We start from the raw sequence: 21,474 nt of genomic DNA, 5'->3' as shown, positions 1-21,474 counted from the left end.
ATGAGGCTCTCAGGCCTGTAATTTCCTGATTATACCTGTTATCCTTTTTAAACATTAGCAATTCTCCAGTCCTCTGGAACCTCACCTGTGGCCAAAGAGGATACAATGATGTTTGTCAATGCTCCAGCAATTTGACCTCTTGCTTCCCTCAGTATTCTCTGATAGATCCCATCAGGGATCCATGAAATGCAGTGCCCCAGAATGCAGTGAATTCTCGGATATCGAGTAAATTTAAGGAGGAGACAGACTGAATTTTAATTAGTAAAGTTTGAAGGGTTATGAAGTGTGGGTAGGAAAGTGGAGTTGAGGCCAAGGTTGAGATCAACACAACTGAATCAAAATCATGCTTGAGGGTCCTAGTTCTTATATTCTTATTGGTAGTGTATTAAAAATGACAACATTGCTAAAAAGGGTACTTATACTATTCACTCTTGGACATTTAATAGGCAATTTATTAAAAAGAGAAGCTCGTGGAAGAAAACCATTAGAATGCTATAAATCTAATGAAAATGTGTGGAGATTCACAAATCAAGGAATACCTTTATATCCTCAATTTTCTGGCTGATTTCCACATTATTAATAGTGTGCATCTTTAACACAAGCTCTCTCTCTGGCAAGTGCTGGTACAATGTGTCATACATAATGGATTCAGTTGGCTTTATTCAGACACATTGAAGGTATTGAGTGCATTAAATTTTATCTTGAAATTGTAATTTTTATGTTAATGTCAGTGGGTGAAATCATTTTTATATTGAGCTCTGTAGCTGTATGCTGCCACAGCTATTATTCTTATTTTTTCTAACTTTGCCACTTTTTCACTGATGAGGAATCTTTAGATGAGAACAATATATCAAAACCTGACCGCTTTCTACACCCCTGACTCAGCCTCAGTGTTACTCCATCACAATTTTTTTCAAACGATAGCAATCTGTGCAGGATAATCTCATCAGTCATTTAAAGCAGACCAAAAACATAATGCAGAAAGAACACAATCTATTAGAACTCAACAATGTTTAGCTAAAGACCTAACACAGAAGGATACATGAAACTTTGAACTCCTGCTTGGATGCATGAAAGGATCTGGAAATTGACTGTGGTGGTTGTATGTTGACAATAATCAATCTCTGTGCAATACAGTTCAGAGAATAGCTTGTAGATTGGACAATTTTGGTCATTAACAAGTGACAACTGAATGACAAATATATTATGATGATCATGATATATTCTACGATAGATAGATAGAATACATTCCATAACAATGAAATATCTGATATGCTCCATCGATTATAGATTGAAAGATAATTCTGATTTCATTGCACATTTTTGTTCTTTAACACTGCTAAACTCAATAATTTTAAAATCAAGTAAGTGTACCTCCCAATGCACTTGTATACATGTGGCTGTCTTACACGTGACAACAGGTATGTTGCATTGGTCTGGGGGGGCTGCCGCTGTGGATATATCAGTCCTCTCAGAACGTGGACCATACTATCAAAGAAAGCAAATCACATGCAGTTTAAAATGCATTAATTAAAAGCAACATCAACCATCAAAACTATACTGCCGATTACTGCAACTAAAGTATGAACACAACATTTGAACATCTCCTCTAAAGACTGCAAGTATTAAAATTACAAAGGAATATTGAGTTTTATGCTTTCAACATACATTTAGAAATACCATGATTGTATTAAAATGGTCTGTTCAAAATATTTCAATCTTCACTAGAAATAAATTTGTCAATCTGTTTTTATATATCTTCAAATGTAAAATTAATTAAAAATTAATAAGCATAAAATCAACAAATTATTCTCACATTGGTCTGAATTAACTATTCCATTGTTTGGACATTTTTAATAAGCTTCTATTTTGTTAATTTTATTTAGAATTGCATTATTTCACAGATTATTCAAATATTGATTCTACCTTAAACTGAATTTGAGTGAGATAACTAAAGTGAGGTTTCTGATAACTGCATTCAACTACAATTTTCAAAATCACATTGAAATGTAATTTTTTCAAGTGTTTTGTGCTTTTACACATCCTGTTATTGACAGTCACGCCACCACCATTAATTTCAACTGTTAAATTTAAAATCAGTTTTCTGAATTTGCTTTTTACCCCAACTTTGTTTGCAGCTTTTATCCAGAAACTGTACATCTTCCCGGGCAAAAGACTGCCTACTACACATTCAAGTTCTGGACCCCTGTAGACAAGTCTTTGATCATCCCATCCTGGCTCTCCGATCTCCACGGAGTATTCCGTTATAGTGGAACCACCATCTACCGCAGGTGGTGCTGCAAAGCGATGATGAAGAGAAAAGTAAGCATTAAGTTGAGCTGTAGGTAGTGTGCAGACAGCAGTGCATTATAAAGAGGAAAGTTCTTACCCCATCGGAGTGCCAGCTCTCTAGCTTTAGGTTTACCAGACAGACGAATGGGTTGACAAGTTCCAGGAATGACAGCTGCAGTCTGCACAGCTAAAACCTCAGAAACCTGTTTAAAGGCAAGAGAAACTAAATACAGCATCATTTTCCTTGAATTACTTAGGTTATAATTCAAAGTTGTTAGGAATGATTCAATTTTCCTTAACATTCCAGATATTTGATTGTGCAATTTGATGCAGACGCTGAAAAGATTTCTACTATATTTACATGGTAGCTTTGCACTTCCTCAGGCTAAATGTTGTCGGAAACATATGGAGATTCCATTGTAAACATCAACACTGGTCGGAAAGCAGCAGGATTCATGGTTGGGTGCACCTCAATATTAAACTCTTACTTATACATGGCACAGAGCCTAATTGCTTCTGTATTCTTATATTAAGGAAAATTACAAAAATAAATTGTTGGGTGATACACCCAAGAACCTTGCCTAGCTTAAGTAAAAGCTATTTTTTTGGGGTTACATGCAAAGCCTAATCAACCTCCTTACCAAGTTACTCTGACAACACGACAGGGACAACCCTGATGCCTTTCAAAGCTGCTTAATTGGAAGTAGAATGCCCAATCTTCAAAGAGTTTAGAAACCAACCCAGAGGTACCTCATCATACTATTTCTGAGCTACTTTATGGTACGTTGATCAGTGAGCAGGCTGGTAAAAGAGGGCTCAACCTTGCACATCTCCCTTCAGCAGATATATTTCACAAAAAAAAGCACAGGTAAATGCAGGAAAACCTCAAAAAAGTGAAACTAAGTTCAATGAACAAGTTTTCCTGCACTTTGGATAGTAAAACTCTCAGGCAACTCTTTCGACTCAATTGAATAGACTGTCCAAATTTCAGCTCAGGCTGATGCCAATAGCAGGAGGAAATATTGCAGGCACATGACTGTGCGCAGATTAGGGAATGACTTTCCAATATGATCACATGTATAGATCATGATAACATCAGTTATGTGATGCTAGAGCTCCCACCTATAACGGAAATGGATTATTTCTAGGAAATTTACGTACATTGCTAAACTGGAGTTCTTTGATTTCCCATAGGAAATTTCCTACATATGAAAGCAGACCATTTGGCTCAGAGAACACACGACCCTGCAAACAGCATCCCACCCAGACTCATCCCTTTATCCTAAGCCTGTAACCCTGGTATTCCCATGGTCAATCCACCTAATCTCCACATTTCAGGAATGTGGGAAGAAACCAGAGTACCCAGAGGAAGCCCACAAAGGCACGGGGAGAATGTGTAAACTCCACACCTACAGTTATCCAAGGCTGGAATTGAACCTGGGTCCCCGGTGTTAACCACCAAGCCAGCTATCCAAAGGTAAATAAACAAGATTTACTATCTCCAAAAGAACTGAATTTTATTGTAGACAGATTTTAGCTGATCATTCAAAAGGCACCCTAAAGTCTATTTAAGTTATGAGATTTGGTGACTGAGCTATTTATTCAAAGAGCATATGACATGTTTTCCATTTTACTGAACTATATGGGATGAGTACCTGAATGGGGAAGCCAACAGGCAGTCTTCTTCAGAGGTGAAGTTAAACAACATTAATGGAAGTTGAATTGCTTCCTCAAGCAACATTACCTCTATAGATCTTAATGTAATTAATATGCACAAACTGGGAACAGAAAATAAAATGTCGGGCCTTAACGAGTTCAAAGATTCAGCAAAATGATTTAAGAAAATAGTCAGCTAAATAATTTCTTACCTGACTTTGACCTCCATTGCTAATGCAGTAAACCCTCAGTCTATACCATGTCCCAGGTTTTAGATGATCACAGACATGCTCTCTGACAGGTCCATTATACACCATGTCCCATTTATTCTCTGAAAAACACAAATTAATATTATGTTATTCAAATGACTGATTTTTAAACTAGGCCAGATCTTTTACAAGATGTCAAATTAACCATAACTGCCAAATGATTTGCTACATCACTTTAGCCAAGATTTCTCTTCATGCTAGAGTGAATTCTGCAAGAAGTTACAAAGCCATGTGCACCATTTGTCTGACAGCAGCAGCAGCACGGTACAGCAGCAGAACCAGTTATACTCAAAACACACATGTGCACATCAAAACAGCTTAGCCTCTCTGCGATTTTTGACATGCTAGGAGAACACTTGCTTCCTCAGGATGGTAACAGGCCCCCAAACATTGATGAGGGCAAGTACCTGCCTTAAGGAGTGATAGAGACAGAAAACCTGTCAGATACTTACTTAAAGTGCCATAACCCCCATGGCTATGGACCAAGAGCTGGATGTAGGATTAGGTCAAATAGTTCACTCTTGGCCAGGGATAATGCACCATTCTGTCTCTGTGCTGCAAGTTTCCATGATTCTGGACTTTTCTGAGAGGAGTTTTTCCATTGTTCTAGCCAATTCCTATTCTTAGATCAACAATATCACAAATGTTAACTGGTTACTTGTCTTATGACTGTTCTGTGGGACCTCATATCAAATGTAGATAAAAAATTTATTGTTGATAACTTGAAATCTTGAGGATGCATGAGACGACACAAATATATGTCCTATTTCTCCAAATGACTGGCCCAAGACCTAAAAGATGCCCATACTTGAAACTTTTGAATACACAATACATTTCAAAAAAGCAAAACTGCCCAGGGGGAATTGCATTTGTTATGATACAAAGAAATGATACATAATATTTATAACTGCATAAATTTATTTTTGTTTTGAAAATAGTTATGTCTAACTTCAAAAAATAACTAACTTGGATAGATCAAAGCTGGTCAGTCTTCTTTGCAAATCTGCCAGAACTATAATCAAGCAGAATGCATTCTATTTGCTGATATTTTTCACTGTAATACATTTGTATCCTTTTACTTGGGAAAGTAAACTGATTCTTGAGCCTTACTACACTCAGGCTTGTCACCAAGCTTAGTAATTCAATCAAAGCATTCAAAGTCCACCTTTTATTTGTTTGATGAACACAAGTTAACAGAAAACACAAACCAGGCTCCTGGACTTGAACTACTATTTATTACAAACAAATAAACACTAATCATAGGCAATACCATGAATCATCAAAAGTAACTACTATTTGAAACCCTAAGCCAGTTTTTTTAAACCTCTAAACACATGAACACAGATACAAACAAACAGAAAAGCCTTGTTGTTACATGAGAAAGTTAAAAAGAAAGCACTTTAGAATCACAGATCTACAGCACAGAGAAGGCTCTCATGCCCACTGTGTCTGCACTGGTCAAAAACAAGCACCCAACTACTCTAACCTCAAATTCTGTCACTTGGCCCATAGCCTTTTATGTCTTGGCACTGTAAGGGCACATCTACATTTTTAAATGAAGGTTTCTGCCTCTACTACCCTTATAGGCAATAAGGCTCCAGATTCCCACCACTCTCTGGATGAAAGATTTTTTTCAATCTCATCCCTTTCAAACTTCCTGCTAAATGTCAACCTGTGTCCGCAGTTACTGACCCCTCCACCAAGGGGAAAAATACCTTCCCATCTATGCTATATCTGTCATAATTGTCTACATCTCAAATCATGACACCTCTCAGTCTCCTCTGCTCTAAGGAAAACCCCAGTCTACCCAATCTCTGCTCATAATTAAAACTCTTCAGCCCAGTTAACATCCTGGTGACTATCCTCTGCACCCTCTCTTTGCTATCACATCCCTCCTATATAGTGGATCCCAGAACTGCACATCATACTTTGAGGGTACCACCATTTCCATGGCCCCAGTATACTCCAGCTCTGCAAACTTCAAACCTCATACCCCAAAAGGTAATGGGACTAAATGTGTCGTGTTATGAGGAAAGATTTCATACCACACTCAAGTCGTAGAAGCATAACAGCTAATTAATTGCTTAGTAGACAAAGTAGGACCCAGAAGATAACTCCCGCACATGGTTTTTTCCCCCAACCTCAGGCAAGATGCTCAGGTTGAACCCCTGGCTGTAGTTGTGTACCAATTGAATGCACTACTGATAATGAACTACACAGTGAATTATCATCACCAACTGACTTCAACTCACTTGTGGGCAACCAATTTTTAAATATAGAGAGAGAGGAGCTCCAGTGTCTCCCATACCATTAAACCAAAAAAAATGAATGTCACCATTGTAAGTACCATAAAAACTCCTCTATTCATCTTGCTTATCCTATCCTATTGATTTGGCTCAAATAAGAATCTGGCCCACTCTTGCACATAACTAGTATACATCGCCTCTACTTTGTTTGTGCAATTCAAATTATTGTAGTCAGTGGAATTTGTATGAAATTGGCAGCAATAATTTCACTGATGTTTTGGTATAAAGTTGAATAAATCTGGATAGACACACACTCAAACACACCAAGAGAAAATGTTTTGAGTGTGCAGATACCCTGCCAGGGGCCTCCATCAGGGGACAGCTGGTCACAGAGTATTTGCTACTGTCATTCACAATGAAAGCTTGTAACCTCGGACACCCGCTGCATTCCAGTCTGAGACTAGTCACTATCAAACATCACTCAGGGCTAGTTGCCAGGAGACCTCTCATAGTGGTGGACAAAGCTTGTAACAGTGAAGGGAAAGTTACAGTGCTTTTCCCATTAGTACGATACTGCAAATAAAACTTGCGCCAGCATAGGTGTAGTAAATTGGACAGCAGAGTCAGCAGTAACATAGTTTACACATCTAAAAGTGCAGAATTAATCCCACTGTTGGCTGGATGGTAACATCCAAGAAATAACTATCTTAAAAAATTCATTTCATCAGACAACTCTGTATTCAAACATCCATCACCTGCCAATATCAGAAACTGTAAGCTTCCAATTTACTTGACAGCACTGGGAGTCAATTATATTTAATTTAAGTTGGGGAGGAGATAGCATTGTGGCTTTGTCATGGGAACCCAGAGACTCAGGTTCTAGAGATTCAGTTTGGAATCTCACCATGACAGGTGGTAGAATGTGAAGCCAATAAAGTCTGGAATTAAAAGTCAAATGATGATGATGGAACCATTTCAGATAGTCACAAAAGCCAAACAGTTATCTTTAAGGAAGGAAAACTGCCATCTTGAGCACTTTCTCCCACATCCTTATCCCCACCTCACACACCAGGCCTCGTGATTAAATGCACTGCTGCAACTCCATTATTAACTACTAACAGTCCCCATTAGCAGCTGTTTACTTAAGGCAGATCTTTACCTGTTCCTTTGTCTGTCCAACTGTTTTTCTCTTGCTTTGGGCTCCATCTTCACCCTGCATAAATGCCAACCTTTTCCTAACTACATCAGTTGTGAAAAAGGGTCACCGGACGCAAAAGATGAACTTTGCTTTGTCTCCACAGATGCTGTTGAGCTTTTCCAGCGATTCCTGTTTTTGTTTCTGATTCCAGAATCTGCCGTTCATTTGGTTTTTTTCCTCAATATTCTGAATGACTTACCCCTGCTCCTAACAACACTGATCCTTGGTTTGGGTTCCACAAGAGTTACTCAGCTCCAGACCTCACTATAGCCTGTGTTCAAGCATGGATATAATATTCCAGTTTCTCAGGAATGTATCCTAGGCCCAAGCATCTTCAGCTGCTTCATCAAAACCAAATGTAACAGGTCCACAGCAGTGTGAGAAAATATCAATTATTTCAGGTTTCTGTTACTTCTACCGTACTGAGATCGACACTGTATGAAGATCTTCCACATCATTTTCACACACCAGTTCAGCTCCCCAGGAACTTGCTGTCAAGTTGATAATTTGGCATCCGCAACTCGTCACAATTGCTTAAACCAATTAGCAATCCATTGCTGGCCAAATCTCTCTCTGCATACACATCTCTGGTACCATGCTACCTTACCTCCCCTCCCCCACTGCTTACAGAGGAACTCTATAGCAACACAATGAGTTCCAGTAAGTTGTCTGCAGAAGTGTAGCAAAACCTTCTTGAGTCTTTGGTCTTTACACAGCCCTTTTCCCATTTTAGTCCACATACAAAAATTAAGGTGAATTCAAAACTACAATCTTTACAACTAACACATTTCTGCCCCAGGATCTGGAAGGTACACATGCAAATTTGTTATTAAAACTGTTTAAAGCCACTTTGAAATCAAAACTTTTGGTTTTGCTTCGTTCAACAAACAAACTAGAGCTGTGATATCAAAGTGACAGACAAAACAATTTATATAACGAATAGTAGCACCAATCACAAGTTTAGCAAGTCATATAAAACTTTTGAAGTGCCACAATTATATATTTCACCACTCCACAATCCACAGAATAGGAATGTTTTGCACAAATATTTGAGAAGAGCCAGAGTGAAAGTCAAAGCAGCACACTTACCATTCAAACCCTCTGATAGTTCCAGTACGTACTTGGTAATCTCTGACCCTCCATTGTCTTTCGGTGGGTCTGCAAAAAATATTTAAATATGCTCAATACTTTAGAAGACTGATGCATATCTTCTACCGAATCAAAAAGATATGTAAGATTTCACTGTAACCATAATTCTGCTGCAGTGTTACTCAAATGCATTAGTTATTATAGCAACATTTAATAGAGTTTTCTTTTTAAGCACGTAAGCACATCTTCGAGGGGCATGGGACATGAATAGGTCTAACTTAATGTAATGTACTAAGTGACATCAAAGTCAACATAATATTGACAAAGTATATATTTGGTTCTTTCAAGTCATACATATCACAAATATTTACAATTCTGATGCATACTGCAAAAACACAGACCAATTCTAGATTCTTGTGTTAACAAAGATTATTTATCTTAACCATATTCATGGAGATATCAAAATATTCTGGAGGTCGGCTACCTCAGTTGGTTAGACAGCTGATTTGTGATCTTGAGTGAATCCAATGGAATAGGTTCAGTTCACAACCAGCTTAGGTTACCAGGAAAAGCTCTCCTTCTCAACCTCCCCCCTTGCCTGAGGTGTGGTGACCCTCAGTTTATCCACCACCAATTATCTCTCTTTCCAATGAGAACATAATCCTATGGTCTAGTAGGTCTATGGCAACTTTTATCAAAATGATATTGCTTTACAGTTTCTTCTATGTTTCTTTCATGATTATATAGTGAATATATTTTGAGCAAGAAAAATACAAATTACATTTCCTTTTAAAACTTTCCCAAGATACCACCTTAACTAGAATATCCAATGTATAGATGTAATCATTTACTTAGAAATGGTATTAAACCATAAATTATATGATGAATTTGCAACGATCTGTTTAGCAGCAGCTCTGCAATAATACAAAGTGCAATTTACCAATTGAGCTAAAATAACCAGATTTAATTTCATGGAATTTATTAGTCACTATTAATAATATCAATAATAATGAGGTCCTTTCAGAATGAGAGTCTCTCTCAGCACCACTTGCTAACTGTTTTTCCTGTTTATTTCAGGCACATAGATTTTACATCTACAAGATGATATAGTTAAGATTGTCAATATGACACTCACTTTGCATACTTTACTTTGTTGAGTCACATTCTTTTTGAGTTATGGTTTCTCTGTTAACATTTATAATAAGTAAACCCAACAACAAATATTTAATCATGGGAAATGACTGCATGAATATTTGCCTGTTGTTTATAGCTGTTATAGCAAGTCATCAAACAGTAGGCAGTGCTCTGCATCATTAGTTTTTAGCACCTCCAGCTGCTTCAATATGGACACATCTTAACGATGGAATTTGATAACAATGTTACATGTCTGGAACAGAACTAGAATATGCTCCCTTTGCCTACATATATCATTTGGCCATATGTTCCTATTCCAGCTATTTCAAAATTACCAAAACACTACACTCCACTCCATGTACTTGTTCCTTCTCCTCTCCATGAACACCTCACAAGCAGCTGCCAGCTTCCAATTTTACATCTTACAATCTCTGCAACACTGAGCTCTGCTGCTGTTAGTGTAGCTTTTAAATGTCTGCTATTTTGTGATTAATTTAATCCTTTGACTCTATAACTGCTTTCATATTGATGAGGAACTGTACAAAAAAAAAATCACTATTTTGAATGAACAAATAGAGTCACATTCATACAGCATGGAAATAAACCCTCATCCAACTAGTCCATGCTAACTGTGTTTCCAAAGTAATCACACTTGCCTGCGTTTGGTCCATATCCTTCTACACCTTTCTTATTCATACACCTATCCAAATGTTGTAACTGTACCGGTATCTACCACTTCCTCTGGCAGTTCATTCCACACACCAACTACTGTGTGAAAACATTGTCTCTCATGTCTTTTTGAATCTTTCTCCTCTCACCTTAAAAATGCCTTCTAGTTTTGGACATCCCACTTTAGTGAAAAGGCCTTTGCTATTGACTTTATCAATACCCCTCATGACTTTATAAACCTCTATAAGATTAGATTAGATTCCCCACAGATTAGATTAGATTCCCTACAGTGTGGAAACAGGCCCTTCGGGCAAACAAATTCACACTGACCCTCTGAAGAGTAACCCCACCCAGACCCATTTCCCTCTGACTATAGCACCTAACACTATGGGCAATTTAGCATGGCCAATTCACCTGGCCTGCACATCTTTGGACTGTGGGAGGAAACCAGAGCACCCGAAGAAAATCCACACAGACACGGGGAGAACATGTAAATTCCACACAGACAGTCAACCAAGGCTGAAATTGAACCTGGGATCATGGTGCTGTGAGGCAGCAGTGCTAACCACTGAGCCACCAGGCTGCTGCAAAGGCTACCCCTCAACCTCATGCACTCCAATGAAAAAAAGTCCCAGCCTATCCATCCTACCTTTAGAACTCAAACTCTCCATTCTTGGCAATATCCAGGTCAAACTTTTCTGAATCTGCTCCAATTTAACAATATCCTTCCTATATCAAAGAGATCAGAACTGGACACAGTACTCCAGGGTAGGTCTCATTAACGTCTTGTACAATTTTGACATGACGACCCAACTCCTGTCCTCAAAAGTCTGAGCAATGAAAGCAAGCGTGCTAAACTGCTTTCTTAAGTGCCCTACCTGCAACACAAATTTCAAAGAATTATATACCTGAACCTCTAGACTCTTCTCTAACAGTACCCAGGGCCCTACAATTAAAGTCCTGCCTTTGTTTGTTTCACCAAAATACAGCACCTTGGTATTTATGCAAATTAAACTTCATCTGCCACTCCTCAGCCCATTGGCCCAATTAATCAAGCTCAGTTTACAGTCTTAGCTAACCTTCTTTGCTCTTCACTATCCTGCCAGTTTTGGTTTCATCTGCAAACTTACCACCATGTGTCCTTTATTCTCATCCAAAACATTTATATAAAAATGACAAATAAGAGTGATCCAGGACTGATCGCTGGCCATAGGGCTCCAGTTCAAAAAGCAACCCTCCACCATCACCCTCTGTCTCCAACTGTAAAGCCAGACATTGGACAGATATTTTGTAATGAAATGTTGATGCGAAGGGTGTGGCATAATCACAGGAATTGTGCTACAGACAAAGATTAGATACTATTCAAAGGGTTAAAAATCAACTACTCACCTGAGAGAAAACTGAAATAGGAAAGTACTAATTATCAAAATTAACAGTGAGCAGTGATATTTCTAAGTCAAGATCAGTGGTGCTGGAAAAGCACAGGAGGTCAGATAGCATCCGAGAAGCAGGAAAATCGACATTTCGGGCAAAAGCCCTCAGTGCAGACCATTTATTTAATGTATTTTTCAGTTCTATAAACAAATTATGAAAAGTCAACGAAGCAGTGAAATAATATACCTGAGCAACAAAAAAAGATTAATATTTGTCGTCTCATTCAAAACATCCAGTGCTTCTTTCAAGTTTTCTATACACAGTAAACAGCCACAGCTGCAATGATTTTTGGCAGTGAGAAAAGTTAGAAAAAATGCAATTAACCATAAAGCTGGAATACAGTAAGTTTTAGTGAACTACATTCCACAAGTGAACTATTTATACAAGAGATGCAGCTGCTTCAACCATATGTTACAAAATATCTAAACATTAAAGAATTACGAAACTTTAAAAATATGAAATTTAATTCATTGCACATGCATGATGACCAAAAGAAATATCAGAAGAGTCCAATGGAGCAAAATGAATTTGGGGAAAAAAAACAATGTCAGTTCCATGAAAAAAGGAAATGTTGTGTATAAATATGGTAGCACTGTTGTGGTTTGACCAAAAATGTATATTTGTGTAAAGTTTTCATCGCTACCTCCTTGAGTAACTGAAAAGAAAAGCAACACAGGGCCATAATTTTTAGAACATTTATTTTATGCATTCTGGTTAGCATTGTCTGCTGGTTCTTCCTTGATAGCTTTCCCATTCGCTCATTCAGGTAAACAGATTTTACTTCTGAAAGGATTTATACATTTGACACTTAAATATTTGATACACACTTCATCAAACAATTATTGGAAATCATTGTATTGGATTTCATAAATACTTTTGATCAGATGTGGCTTACCCCATAAAATCTTCAAGCTATTTGCATGAACTTTTCCCTTTATACTTGGTTTACTTGGTGGCCCAGGTTTATCAGGACATGTGCAATATTTCTCAACTTCACTAGGATTACTTTTGCCTTCACTATTACAGGCAAAGACCTGCGGGGAAAGAAAAGAAACTCAAGTTAAATGTTAAACAGGAGATGAATGCAAAAAAAGTTGTTAATTTATCCCCATAGCAACAGATCAAACATTGGCCCAAATTTTTCAATGGGGCGGGATACAGTTCACTGAACTGTCAGTATTCGCTCTCAGTCACCCTCAAACTAACCACTTCAGGATGTAGTTGATGGGCAGAATATTTAAGAAATCCTAAACTGTGGTCTGTCACTCAATAATGCACTGCAGGGGTGTACTGCCACTCCCACCCATGGGAATCCATGATAACTTCCTGATTTCTGTTTTCACACAACTATACAGTAAGCTCTGTCATAACGCAGTAGCTCTGTTCTCATGCAATCCCATGTTATAAGAAAATAGCATAATAGCAGCACAATTTAAACTAATGGGGCCAGAATTGTACTATAACCAACATGTGCTTTAAAAATTCGCGCTTTAGAAACAGTGTCCCCAATTCATCAATTCCCTTTTTGCAAATTCGCATTAATGAAACACGCCTTATAGCAGAACGACCTGCAGTTGGGTTTCAATAGTGCCAAGAAAGCAAATTGGAGAATATAGAGACACACATACATACACAGTTGCACATTTACGTACACATTTTCAAAGCGTGTTCTTTCGTGTTCCATTTGATTAATTACTTTACTGCATTTGTAAACAACTGCGAAAAGATTGAGACAATTTAAGCTTCTACCTTCGCCCCATATATAATTCATGATATGTCTATGAAATTCCTTTAATGGCATTGACTGTTTGAGGTAAGACAACTCGATCTGGGAATATCACTAAACACTGGTACACTCAGTCACAATACCAGGGCATAGGGAAGAAGATAGAACATAGAACAATACAGCCCACAACAGGCCCTTCGGCCAACGACGTTATGCCGAACATTTGTCCTAGCTTAAGCATCTATCCATGTATCTATCCAATTGCTGCTTAAAGGTTACCAATGATTCTGACGCTGCCACTCCCACAGGCAGTGCATTCCATGCCCCCACCACTCTCTGGGTAAAGAACCTACCCCTGACATCCCCCCATGCCTTCCACCCTTCTCCTTAAATTTATGTCCCCTTGTAACACTCTGTTGTACCCGGGGGAAAAAGTCTCTGACAGTCTACTCTATCTATTCCCCTGACCATCTTATAAACATCTATCAAGTCACCCCTCATCCTTCACCGTTCCAATGAGAAAAGGCCTGGCACTCTCAACCTATCCTCGTATGACCTATTCTCCATTCCAGGAAACATTCTGGTAAATCTCCTCTGCACCTTTTCAAAAGCTTCCACATCTTTCCTAAAGTGAGGCGACCAGAACTGCACATAGTACCCCAAATGTGACCTTGCCAAGATCTTGTACCATCTACCACCACTCTGACTTTGACCGGGTAGCCAGTTCTCGATACAACAGGCCAAATTTCCCACTATCCCATGCCTCCTGACTTTCCGCATAACCCTACCATGGGGAATCTTATCAAATGCCTTACTAAAACCCATGTACACTATATCCACTGCTCTACCCTCATCCACATGCTTAGTCACCTCCTCAAACAATTCAATAAGACTTATAAGACAAGACCTACTCCTCACAAATCTGTGCTGCCTGTCCCTAATCAAGCAGTGTCTTTCCAGATACTCATAAATCCTATTCCTCAGTACCCTTTCCATTACTTTGCCTACCACCGAAGTAAGACTAACTGGCCTGTACTTCCTGGGGTTATCCCTATTCCCTTTTTTGAACAGGGGCACAACATTCACCACTCTCCAGTCCCCTGGTACCACCCCGTTGACAGTGAAGACAAAAAGATCATTGCCAACGGCTCTGCAATTTCCTCTCTTGCTTCCCACATAATCCTAGGATATATCCCGTCAGGCCCAGGGGACTTGTCTATCCTCAAGTTTTTCAAAATGTCCAACACATCTTTGTTCCTAACAAGTATCTCCTCTAGCTTACCAGTCCGTTTCATACTCTCCTCTTCAACAATATGGTCCCTCTCATTTGTAAATACTGAAGAAAAGTACTCATTCAAGACCTCTCCTATCCTCTTCCGACTCAATACACAGTCTCCCACTACTGTCCTTGATCTCGTCATTTTCATGTTTCTCACATATGCATAAAAGGCCTTGGGGTTATCCTTGATCCTACCCGCCAAAGACTTTTCATGCCCTCTCTTAGCTCTCCTAATCCCTTTCTTCAGCTCCCTCCTGGCTATCCTGTATCCCACCAATGCGCTGTCTGAACCTTGTTTCGTCAACCTTATATAAGCCTCCTTCTTCCTCCTTACAAGACATTCAACCTCCCTCGTCAACCAAGGTTCCCTCACACGACCATCTCTTTCCTACCTGACAGGTGCATACATATAAGGACACGTCGTATCAGTTCCTTGAAGAAGTTCCACATTTCAACGACATCCTTCCCAGACAGCCTATGCTCCCAACTTATGCTCCTCAGATCCTGTCTTGCAGCATCGTATTTACCCTTCCCCCAATTGTAAAACCTACCCTGTTGCCCGCACCTATCTCTCTCCATAACCAAGGTGAAAGTCACAGAATTGCGGTCACCATCACCAAAATGCTCACCCACTAACAAGTCCATCACTTGTCCTGGTTCGTTACCAAATACCAAATCCAATGTGGCCTCCCCTCTGGTTGGACAATCCACATACTGAATTAGAAAAGCTTCGTGGACACACTGCACAAACACCGCCCAGTCCAATCTACTCGATCTAAAGAGCTTCCAATCAATAGTTGGGAAGTTGAAATCGCCCATGACTACTACCCTGTGGCTTCTGCACCTTTCCAAAATCTGTTTCTCCACATCTCTGCTGCTATTGGGGGGCCTATAGTAAACACCCAACAAGGTGACTGCTCCTTTCCTATTTCTGACTTCAGCCCATACTACCTCCAAAGGCAGATCCCCCTCAAACTGTCTTTCTGCAACCATTATATCATTTCTAATTAGCAACGCTACACCCCCTCCTTTTTTACCACCCTCCCTAATCTTACTGAAACATCTGTAACCAGGAACCTCCAACAACCATTCCTGTCCCTCTTCTATCCACGTTTCCGTGATGGCCACAACATCATAGTCCCAAGTACCAATCCATGCCTTAAGTTCACCCACCTTATTTCTGATACTTCTTGCATTGAAGTATACACACTTGAGCCCATCTCTATGTGCGCAAATATTCCCTGTCATTGCTACCTTCTCCACAGCCTCCCTACATTATTGGACATCCTGAAAAACACCTAACCTACTTGCTGGACTACAAGTCCTGATCCCATCCCCCTGCCAAATTAGTGTAAACCCCCCCGAAGAGTGCTAGCAAACCTACCCCCCAGGATATTGGTGCCCTTCTGGTTCAGGTGCAACACGTTCTGCTTGTACAGGTCCCACCTTCCCCAGAAGGCAGTACAATTGTCCAAATACCAGAAGCCCTCCCTCCTCCACCATCCTTGCAGCCACATGTTCAACTGCACTCTCTCCCTATTCCTTGCCTCACTGTCACATGGCACCGGCAACAACCCAGAGATGACGACTCTGTCCGTCCCAGCTTTTAGCTTCCAGCCTAACTCCCTGAGCTCCTGAATGACCTCCCCACCCCTCTTCCTACCTATGTTGTTGGTGCCAATGTGTACCACGACTTCTGGCTGCACACCCTTCCCCTTAAGGATTCTGAAGACACGGCCTCGGACTCTGGCACCCGGGAGGCAAAAAAACAACTGAGAGTCTCGCCCATGTCCACAGAACCGCCTGTCTGTCCCTCTAACTATAGAGTCTCCTATAACTAGCGCTCTTGTCTTCTCCCCCTTTCCCTTCAGAGCGTCAGAAGGTCTTACGATGGAAATGCCAAAATTATTTCACTGTGATAAAATGTCACCTCCAGTAATTCTTTAACAATTAGGGTTGCCCAGTGGTTAGTACTGCTGCCTCTCAGTGCCAGGGGCCTGAGTTTGATTTCCCCATTGGGTAACTGGGTGGGATTTGCACATTCTCCCCATGTCTACGTGGATTTCCTCCTGCAGTTCAAAGACATGCAGGTTGTGTGGATTGACCACACTAAATGGCCCATAGTGTCCAGGGCTATGCAGGCTGGGTGGATTAGCCATGGGAAATGCAGGGTTTCAGGGATAGGAAAGATGAATGAAATGCTCTTCAGAGAGTTAGTGTAGATTCAATGGGCCGAATGGCCTGCTTCCACACTGGAGGGATTCTATGATTCTCCCCACCAGTCTCACCTGTTTTATAACTGAAATGTAATATAAGCAAGCACTCTTATGTTTCACTAAAGTGGCCATACGTGTTACTTCAGCTTCAGCAAGTCTCAGACTATTTAACTACACTAAGCATCACAGCAAGATGTGAAGGATGACTGATGCAACATTCATACACATTCAGAAAAAGATTAGTGGATAAAGAAAGTGGACACGCTGATTATTTTCCCTGAATTACTTTCTCTCCTAATTTCATAATCTGAATTTGACAACTTCATTCAAAGAGAGAGAGAAAACAAAGCTTGAACAAGCAAGTAACACTTACTCTGCAATTGAAGGAGGTACTCCGTCTGAGATTTTTTAAAGTGCAAGCGAGCTCATCACCATTGTATTTTGCCTTGAAACCATAGCCCTATTAAAAATTTTAAAACGTGTTACAAATAATTTTACAAGTTAACTCATAGTTTGGACATCTCAATGGTACTGCGCCAAAAAACATTTTGGCACAATTATTACAATTCCTTTCTTTTCTACTCATAGGACTTACAATAGCTACTTAAGATATCGAGCCAAAAATAACAGTGACCAAAAAACCAAAAATGATCACATTTCCTCCACTGTGATGTACATTTCTATTAAGACAGTTTGCCTTTTGAGAATGTGTTGTAGAGAATTGGTCAGAGGTTAGCAATTTCCGCATGCCAAATCTCTACTCATATCCTTTGCACAAGGAAAATTATAACTTACATAATAAAGGAAAAACTACTCAATTATAAGTCAGCCCTGACGTACTGAAGACAGAACAGACCCGAGGTGTTGAATGGTGACTCTTGTTCCTGCTTCGTGCAGTTTAAGGCAATGAGCAAGATATGAAACATAATATAAAGTACTTTTGCAATATTGATTTAATTATTTTAATATATGGCAACTGCACACCTTGCTTGTTTAACACAGGTAGATGCACAGCAAACTTCCATTTATATAAAGGAACCTCACATAATGGTGCCACAATGCATCAAATGGATGTTGCCAATATCTTGTGAGAATCCCCTAACCAGTTTTAAAATGTGTAATAGTACTGTTTAATACTGTACCAAAAGATCAGCATCTTCAGCATGCTGCACTCTTACCATATTAATATTTTATCATGCGTTCAAATCCTACCACGAGTCTTAGCTTCAATTTAGGTATTTATAGGATTAAGTACATGTGGAATGGGTTTTGTATTTTGTGCATCGTTGTGGGCAGTTTGTGGATACCACTGTAGCTCGTGTTTACCTATTTTCCTTTTGGGAATGGGCAGAAGAGAGAATCAGATCATTTTCCAATGCAGATTGTTTGAATATGTTAGCTATTTCCTCAAAGGTGGATTCTAACAACCTGGCTTAGTTGTCACATGTCTCTCTCTGACTTTCGAGAGAACAGATGCTGGTAGGGAGCCAGTTCAATTACTGAATACTTTTGTTTGGTTTAGTTACAGTAAATGTGCTACAATGCTACCTTTCACGTTATCTGGGTATTTTCGGAAAAGATCTGCAAATCAACACACAAGGACGATTGGCAATGCAATGGATTCTGGTTAAATAATAGTAAAGGTTTCATACCTCACCTTCTCAATTAGATTCAAATTACTTCATAAATATAGTTTCCCAGATTCTATCTTACCGAACTCTCATCTTCCATTTCCAAAATATATGTAATGGATTCATCACATGAAACGCCACTGGGTCTACTCCACTCCAACGACATCCACGTGACACCAGCACGAATTAGCCGAGGAGGATCTGGGGCAGATGGAACACTGCCTGCTGTGTAATACTGTACTGTTTCACCGAAATCACTATGGGAAAAAACAAAAACATACAGAGTTAAAACAAAGTGCAGGCAACTCACAATTCATCATTGCACATATCTGCTGAACATGTAGCAAAGGTTTGCCTTGTAGGAGGCAGTACTAGAAACATCAGATATTGATTTTGACTATGTTTTGCAATACCATTGCAGGCTGCATAGTGTCAAAGTCTGCTCCACACGGAGAGATTATTTATATTCACTAAACCTCAATTTGGGCCAATGTGCTTCAAGGTACCCAGCTTGCCCTTTACTGTTGATTGACACTGTAACAATCTATAAAGGCCAGCATACACTTGCTTGCTCTGATGGTTGGAAAAAAACAAGATGTCAAACATTGCAGTGGAGGCTACAGCAACCAGCTGAACTTATAAACATTAACATAAACATCAAGGCAATCAAAGGTCTTGGGGATAAGTCGGTCAGACAAGATGCAGATTAGCAATGAATCTAACTGAATGGGCACGCAGGTTTTAGCGGTTGTATTGCCTCTTATTTCCTACTTCTCTTGCTCTAAGTTGTTATAGCAGATAAAAAAAAATACATTTCATTCTAAATTATATTTTAAAAGAGTTTTTGAAACAAAATATGGATTCGAGATTGCTTTGTAATTTTACATGGATTGGGTCTCGGTCTGTATGGAGTTAAGAGTCAAGAGTGTGGTGCTGGAGAAGCACAGCAGGTCAACCTGCATCCAAGAAGGAGAGTCGACGTTTCCGGCCAAAGGAGGGCTTTTGCCTGAAATGTCAACTCTCCTGCGCCTTGGCTGTTGGCTGACCTGCTGTGCTTTTCCAGCACCACACTCTCGACTCTTAACTCCAGCATCTGCAGTCCTCACTTTCACCTGAATGGAGTTAATACTGTACTCAATATATTTTCACTTCAACTGTTAGCTTAGTCAATTGATTGAGGTGAACTAATGAAAGACTGGAAGCTTATAATATTCATTCAAGATAGAGTTCCTACTTCTTACAGAACTATCAAGCCAGATTTCCAAGATCATTTGTCTGCTGATCAGATAGTTAAATTTTAAGCAATTCTCATAAATCCACAAGAAAGCAATTTGGCCACAAAATTGCATGAATTTGCACTGTACTGTTACGATATTAAATTCCCCAAAGTCCTCTAGAGATTGATAAATGAGGTAGATACTGAGCCACAGGAGAGAAGGTTGAAATGGTAAATGAATTCTACATCAATCGCATGAGTTTGAAAAATCAAGTTCAAACAGGAGACAGCAAGAGCTGATGGCATACCAGGAACTTAAACAGAAAGGAAAGTTGCTACAAATCCATCAGTCTGGATTCAATTTGACACTCTGCCCCAAAGATGAAAAGGACAATTGTGTGTTAGTCCATTGCTTAAATGAATCCTCTCTTCTGTAGTGTTAATACAATTTATTTCCTTTACTCCATCTCATCCCTTTTCTCTTCAGTTTTTTAAAAATCTACCTACCTCTTTTCTGCGTTATTTTAGTTAATGTTGAGTCCACTGACCCTTCTTCAGAACAAATTCTGAGGAAGGGTCACTGGGCACGAAACTCTAACTCTGATTTCTCTCCACAGGTACTGCCAGACCTGTTGAGCTTTCTCAGCAATTTCTATTTTTGTTTGATTTCCAGCTTCCGCGGTTCTTTTGATTTTTAAAAGATTTTAGTTATTCCTGTATTTCTACATCTATACTCAGCAATTGTTGGCAATGACAAGGTGCCATAGAAGAGGAGAATAGAGATATTGTTTTACGGGAACATGTGATACCTTTTTCTTTTGAGTATCTGGCTTTCAATCAGCAGCTCACTGGAAAATGGCCTCCACTACACACAATAGATTTTTCTGTTCCAGTGAACTGAAGCCATTCAAATATTCCGAAATAAAAAGTTACTTACCTCAGTCCAATATCATTTTTAGCTGCTAGCCTGAAAGTATATCCTATGGATGGGGACAATTTAGTCAGCTTGTACTGCTTCTGATGTCCAAAGTAACATTCCTTGAAAGGGCTTTGCTTTCCCTACATGAAGAAAGTTTGCATAGTTAATTATTTTGCTGCTTAATACCCAGCTACTGACAATTCCCAAACAAGCTGAGAGGTCACCCAAATGTGTCTCCTTCTCAAACTCACCTCTTGCCTGAGGTATGGTGACTGTCAGGTTAAACCACCACCAGTCACCTCTTTCTAATGAGAAAGCAACCTATGATCTGTTACAACTAATAACAACTTTACATTTTCATACTGACAGTTTATAACCACAGCCTTATCTGTGACACTCTTAGAAGGAGAAAGAGAAAGCAAGAGAAAAAAACTCACCTCATCCCATTCTAAAAGGTAACTGGAGATTTTAGAACCACCGTCATTTGGTGCCTGCAGTAA

General features: G+C 39.4%; 1 protein-coding gene across 1 annotated transcript in view; it reads right to left on the bottom strand.

Moving 5' to 3' along the window:
* Nucleotides 1–21,474, bottom strand: part of LOC132820458 (fibronectin type-III domain-containing protein 3A-like) — a 142,671-nt gene that overhangs the window by 17,725 nt on the left and 103,472 nt on the right. The window contains exons 11-20 of the mRNA XM_060832610.1: nt 21,412–21,465; nt 20,993–21,114; nt 18,922–19,096; nt 17,582–17,668; nt 12,883–13,021; nt 8,751–8,819; nt 4,161–4,279; nt 2,390–2,495; nt 2,122–2,297; nt 1,375–1,488 (exon numbers count right to left, since the gene is read on the bottom strand). Coding sequence (XP_060688593.1) covers nt 1,375–1,488; nt 2,122–2,297; nt 2,390–2,495; nt 4,161–4,279; nt 8,751–8,819; nt 12,883–13,021; nt 17,582–17,668; nt 18,922–19,096; nt 20,993–21,114; nt 21,412–21,465 — 1,161 coding nt within the window. The remainder of the gene's footprint in view (nt 1–1,374; nt 1,489–2,121; nt 2,298–2,389; nt 2,496–4,160; nt 4,280–8,750; nt 8,820–12,882; nt 13,022–17,581; nt 17,669–18,921; nt 19,097–20,992; nt 21,115–21,411; nt 21,466–21,474) is intronic.

The sequence above is a fragment of the Hemiscyllium ocellatum genome, chromosome 11 (assembly GCF_020745735.1).
Source record: "Hemiscyllium ocellatum isolate sHemOce1 chromosome 11, sHemOce1.pat.X.cur, whole genome shotgun sequence".
NCBI classification, from domain to species: Eukaryota; Metazoa; Chordata; class Chondrichthyes; order Orectolobiformes; family Hemiscylliidae; genus Hemiscyllium; species Hemiscyllium ocellatum.
Note: the sequence above shows the minus strand (reverse complement) of the source record. Positions and strands in the feature narration are given on the sequence as shown.